Below are 6,530 nucleotides of genomic sequence, written 5' to 3' on the forward strand. Positions count from 1 at the left end.
GAAGTTTTACAATAGCGACTTAGGCCACTAACATACTATTGCTACCTTGAGTAGAAAACTTACTATCACAACCACGTGACAGCTCCGAGTCCACGAATTACTTCTTTCTTGGATTCACAGCAACCACAAGTACTCCCATTTGTGTTTTTCATTAAGTTCTTTATGCAGCAATTGAAGCAATCACCAAACTCTCGACATCAATCTTGATCTTGATAACCCTAAGTGTGTATGAAGGCAAACACCTTTAGATCTCACAAGAGATTCACACGCAGAGTATAAACAACCACATGAAAATGTGGCTAGGGTTTTTCCTTTTATACTTAAAGAAAAACATAAAACCCTACATGTCATATAGACTTGAGTTGAGTTGGAAAAATTTGCAGAAAAATATTCTGCACGAGCTTCGATCGATCAAGTCTAATTTTCGATCGATCGAGCCTTGCAGAAAGTGAATAGTAATTTTCTACAATTACTCGATTCCAACTTCACAATAAACATGCTTTGAGCAGCCTAAATCTAGACTCTAAGTTTTGATCATAGTTTGCCAACATTACATATTGAAGTTCTAAAACATTTAGATCCTAAATTCTTAGAACCTAACATAATGTGTTATTTGACACTTTTTCTTTCTTGATAACATTTTCGCATTATCTATAGAATCGATACTAATGAAATAATATGAATTATGATAAACTTAGTACAACTTGTTGCCTTGTTGGTATCATGGGTACAACAAGAATGAAATCACTAGGATCAACATAGGTGACTAAAGGAAATAGTTAGAGAACTAATTATTATTATTATTGCACACACTAAGTAATATTTAGCCGTACACATCCTAAATGAAATTTTGTTGTGTGAAATCAAGTTTTCAAAACACAATTTTCGAGTAAGGCTTGTAGCACATGCTAGTTCAACCGATTCACCTTAACGTCCAAATTTGACCAATTTTTGGAACTGGAACCATAGTTGAAACACTGCATAACAAAATTATAATCACAACATCAAAGTTTGCACTAGAAAACATCGAAAAAATATAAATTCAATAAAGAATGGTGTGAGTGTGAGATTTTAACTGACTATTATGCCCTTAATTTATGACCCCCCTTGTTCCATCCCGTTATTACGCAATTTGATCCGGAATAAAACATTCTTTAAAAAATAACCTCACCTCTACGTGACTTGAAAAACATGACAGAAATTTGACGTTATAGAGTGTGGCAAGAAGCTTAAATTAATACACTAACACCAACTTCAAATTCACGAATGTTAACATCTGCTTCAACTAAGAGCATCTTCAGCAGCTTCAGCAAATTTTTGTACTGTTTGGAGAATGAACAATGACATTTAGTTTTTACATACCCACTTTTTCAAATACACTTCTAATAGATTCTCTATCCCATTCCCTATTTCATTTAAATATTATTTCTTCATTCATTCTTTATCATCATTTATTCTTCCTATATTTATTCCCAAAAATTATTTTTTTTAATGAAAAATGTTATATTTACAACATTTTTCGCAATACTTTTACCACAAAATTTATGTGGAAAGTTGTTACTAGTTCTAATTTGAACTCACCACTGAAATTATTTTTTTTCTTGCCAATATTAATTAATAACAATTTATTATTTAAAATTTATTGTGAAAATATTGTGGTAGAATTTCTCAATTAGGATTTTTTATTCTTTATATTATTTTTTATTCTTTCATTTCATTCTCCTCTACACACATGTCCTCTATCCCCCTTCTTTTATTTCTTTTTCTCCTCCAGATCCTTCCAGGAACATCATTTGCTCTTCTCTGTTCCTTAAAAAAAAAAAAAAATTACTCTTCTCATCAGAGAAAAGAGAGAGACAAAGACAGAAAGAGAGAGGAGAAAAATTGGGAGATTGGCGTTCGCCATGTTGTCGAAGATCGAGGTTCACCATGCCATCGAAGATCAGCATTCACCATGCACTACCACCTCCGCCGTCCCACCGCCGCTCGTCCTCCTCCCCACCACCAGGCTGGGTGAGATCGGCTTGTTCTTTTCTTTTTTCTTTTTTTTCATATTTGCTTGTTCTGATTCAACTTTATTTTATAAGAATTGGAATTTGTTTTGTGTTCTGTGTTTGGATTATGAAAAGGGTCAGATCGGCCTTTTTTTTTTTTTTTTTTTTCATATTTGCTTGTTCTTATTCAACTTTATTTTAAGAATTAGATTTTGTTTTGTGTTTTGTGTTTGGATTATGTGAGAAATGGAGAGAATGAGAAGAAGAAAAAAAAATCTGGAGGAGAGAGAAAGAATTGATATAATAATAGCTGGTATAATTTTTTAATCCAAGAAATTCGATTGCTAATGTACAGTAGCCCATCAGACCTAATGGGCTACTGTTCATGAGCCAAAAAAAAAAAAATCCAGGTTTACTGAATCTGCTGGAGCATGAACACTACACAAATTCTCCAAATTTTAGCTAATATACCCGGATACATACACTGCTGGAGATGCTCTAAGTTGTCTAGTTTTTGAAGGAAAAAAAATGTCCATCAAATCTAAAGTATTCAAGAGATGGTGCATTTATCTCAAATTTGTCATCAAAATTATCATATTTAAAGCATTCGAAAGTACTTAAACGTTTTAGAGTAGCTACACTTGTTTTATGATTGAAAACACCCACAGAGTAATCGCTTTCAAGTGACAATTTTTCGAGACCAGGCGAGCAGATAGAGAGGAACCTAAAAAGAGAGTTTGATTTATAAGCAAGACTGAACATACCAAGCATATTAAGGTTTGGGAATTGAAACAATGCAGGAGGATCAATCAGAATTCTGATACGTAATTTCAAAAACTACTAATTGTTAGAAGTATGTGGTTAAATGATTAAATTACTGATAGTTAGAAGTATGTGGTCAAATTATTAAATTTACCATATCCCAATAACTTAAACTTTTGAAACAATTGGTAATTTAACATAGTATCAGAGTAAGAGGTCCTGAGTTCGATCCTTGTTTCTTCCACTCTACCTCCTATTTAAATTCCCATGTGTCAGGCCTCACCTATTAAAAGGTAGTTTTAGCTCACACATGGGACAGTCGGTAATTTAACACTAATGTCTTGCAAAAACTTATAACATTCATTCCATGTTGATTAATTAGAACCCATAGAAAGTCTTTAACTTTTGAAAATACTTGATAAAAGCTTAACAATAAAAAGTACTAGATAAAAGCTTAATAATAAAAAATCACAAAATGAAAGTAGAATATCTTTCCATTTATTTCAGAACTTCCACAATCCCTTCCCGGTACATAGTTTAAACAATGAACCCAAAAACACCAAAGACTTGTCATCAAGCTATAGGCATAGAATTAAGGTAGATAATATCTAGCAATGCGACCATTGCCTCCTTTTGGATAGAACCCACCAGGATTGTGCTCATTACCGGTGGCATACACAATCCTCAATATCTCTTCTGCGGTCCTATCAAATGCAACAGAGTCTTCATCTCCAGCAAGCACATTTCCCGTGACCTCTCCCTCTGCACCTTTACTTAGGGGAACCACAAGGCCTTCATCTTTGTAACCTGCATGTCCAAGCTTATCCCTTAGTTCTGAAAAGCTATGTGTAAACTCTGCCACAGTTAGTCCATATGGTTTCACTTTCTCATGTGCATGCTCGTATAGGTATGCTCGAATAACTGCATCCTGACCTGATTCCACAGCTAAAAGGCCTGCAACAAGCTAAACAAACAAAAAAAAAAAAAAAAGGTTTGGTTTAAATTAAAGTGGGTGTAACTTTTACCAACGTTACACTAGTCAATAACTATATATCAAATGTTGATTTTGACAAATTTATCAATAAATAGAATTGCATTGTCTCCTTATAACTTATATGTATGCAAAATATAAAGATGACTAGAGATTAATTATTATCTCACCTATAAAATGTTTAAAGTTTTTTTTTTTTTTTAAACTTTAAAATTAGGCAAAAAAAATGAGAATGTGGATTAAAAATTAAATTTCATCTAATTGATACCAAATTGGCGTGTATGTTTAAAATATAGAGAACATATATAATCTAGTGGTAGGATTTTTAATATATAGTAATCCAATAAAAAATTATTAGGTGAGTTACACCAAATATAACTTAATTTTGGACTTTTAAAAATTACAAATTCCATTTGTCAACCTTTACCATTTCTTAGGAAAAAAACGATAGATTATTCTATAAAAATAATAGTAGTATATAACTATGTATATACACACACATGCGCATAGAAGCAATAAATTGTTATTACTATCTGATAGAACATTGCTAGGGATCTATAATAAAGTTTAAATCTTGGTTACCCTTCTGGAAGCAGGGGCTTTGAGTTTTGGAATTGTTCCAACATAGCCAGTGAGTCCAACATAAGGAATAAGATAAGATGCAAGAAGGAAGTTGATTCCATTGGCATAAGGATCAAAAGGTGGGGTCAATTTTCCCCCAAATGCAGTGTCAACCACTTTTGCAAATGATTCTTTACTTAAATCCAATAACGGTCTTGGGAATCCTTTAACTATTTTTTGAATGGCCCTGCATCAAGAATTTAATAGTTAGTACTATGACATTCTTTTAAGAAAAATAAAAATTTATATCTGCAATAGGATTTAGAATCTATAGTATCTACATTATAATTATAATTATGATAATTGTTGTTTATTATTATGTTAAGACATTTTCTTTTCAATATAGGTGGGATTCAAACCCAAATCTCTTATTCAAGGGAAAAAATCTGTATCAATTAAACTAACTAGAAACCATCAACCTTTAAACCACAAAAAAAAAAGAACAAAAAAAGAAAATAATGATTTCAAGAGAAAAACCTCAAGTGTCCAACTTCTTGGAAAGCAAATTGCTTGATAATATCCTGAGTAAAATGATCCAGATTTGCCTGTTTAGCGCCAATGGGTGTTGGACCTCCCTTGGTTAAATTTGGTGCAACTTTATCTAAACCATAACCTAAAGAGCCATACAAAAAAAATTCAGCTTCTAAGAACTCTAAATTTAGAGGAAATTCCAAAAGATCTACATCCGATATTATTACTGGTAAATGGCCTTTGGTGAATTCAGAAGAATAAAATTTGGGAAGGAAGAGGAAGGAGATTAGTATACTGGTGATGGTGACTGTGTTAGTAGAAGTCAGTGCCATAGTTTTTTTTGTTTTTTGTTTTTTGACTTTTTTTGACTTTTTTGCTAACATTATGTTAGATTAATGACGCTACTGATATATTTATATATAATCTATGGTTGGTTATATATAGAAAAAAAATGTCACACGGCTAATGCCACTGTTTATATTTAGAATAGTGCCAGTGTTTGTATTTAGAATAATGCCATTGTAGATGCTATCGTTTATATTTAGAATATGGACACTGACTTTGCATGTAAAATTGGAGAAACTACACCCTGTTTCAGGTGTATGTTTCCTCCATCTCACAAGCTGTTGGGACCCACAACTGGTAGGTCCCACCAGATGTGAGACAGGAGAAACATACACCCGAAACAGGGTGTAGTTTCTCGTAAAATTGGGGCTGTTGAATAGGGGATGGTTTGAAAATGTAAAAGTTAATTGTATTTTATTTGAGTTGTGAACTTATGTGGAATTGATGCTAATGAGGGCATCATGTATGTCCTAATTAGTAGCAATTCGTTAAAGGAGGAGGAAAAGATGGATTCAAATCCTATTAGTAGCAATTTGATAAAGGAAGAGAAAAAGGACAAGAAGGTAGACCTTGAATTGCTTGTAGTGACTTTCAGGAACTCATATGGTTTGACTCATACCAATTGATGGAAGTTGTCCTGTATAGTAAGTCTAATACCAACCAATTCTACCATATTTTTCGTAATTGCTGAAGCGGCATATTATGATTATTAGTATATAATATAATAATAAAAGTAATTGCTGTTAGAAATCAACACCAGCCTCTCTCATTCTAGGATTCTCTCTCTTGCTCCCTCTGGAAATATCTACAAAACATTTCTTATATTTTCTCTAGAAACTTCCCTAGACAATTAAATCTTAGGGTCAATTTGCCTAAAAGTTCTAGAAGTTGCCTCATGAAAGAAATAAGAAAAAGGGAGAAGTCTTATAAAAAATAAAAAATAAAAATAAAAGGGGAGAAGTATAGAAATTGGAAACTTGTAGAACAAGGGTTGGCAAACTGTTGGGTTGGGCTGGGTTTGGTCAAGTCAATTAGGTTGTGGGTCAAAATAGGTTATTTTAAATTGGTTGAAAAGCAGTCGGGCTAATCGGGTTGCAAGTCGGGTCGGGCTGACCAATATTTTCACATTTAAAAAAAAAAACTAAAAAAAGACAAATAAATGCCAAATTTTTAGAGAGAATGAATCAAATCAATCAAGGAAAGAAATTGCACCTAATACCCTTTGTTGTTTTATTTATTTATTTATTTTCATTAAGTGGGCACCTACTATTAGACTATTTGTTACCATTATACATGTGAAGGGGAAAAAACAAACAAACCAAAAAACATAAATCTTTTCATATCCT

General features: G+C 32.6%; 1 protein-coding gene across 1 annotated transcript; it reads right to left on the reverse strand.

The window, feature by feature from the left end:
* Positions 1–3,348: 3,348 nt before the first annotated feature.
* On the reverse strand, positions 3,349–5,171 carry LOC115990911 (desiccation-related protein PCC13-62-like). The gene is made up of 3 exons (XM_031114679.1): positions 4,846–5,171; positions 4,330–4,555; positions 3,349–3,720 (listed from the first exon to the last, which is right to left on the reverse strand). The coding sequence occupies exons 1-3, from the start codon at positions 5,169–5,171 to the stop codon at positions 3,349–3,351; spliced, it is 924 nt and encodes a 307-aa protein (XP_030970539.1).
* Positions 5,172–6,530: the final 1,359 nt, after the last annotated feature.

The sequence above is a fragment of the Quercus lobata genome, chromosome 5 (genome assembly GCF_001633185.2).
Source record: "Quercus lobata isolate SW786 chromosome 5, ValleyOak3.0 Primary Assembly, whole genome shotgun sequence".
NCBI classification, from domain to species: domain Eukaryota; kingdom Viridiplantae; phylum Streptophyta; class Magnoliopsida; order Fagales; family Fagaceae; genus Quercus; species Quercus lobata.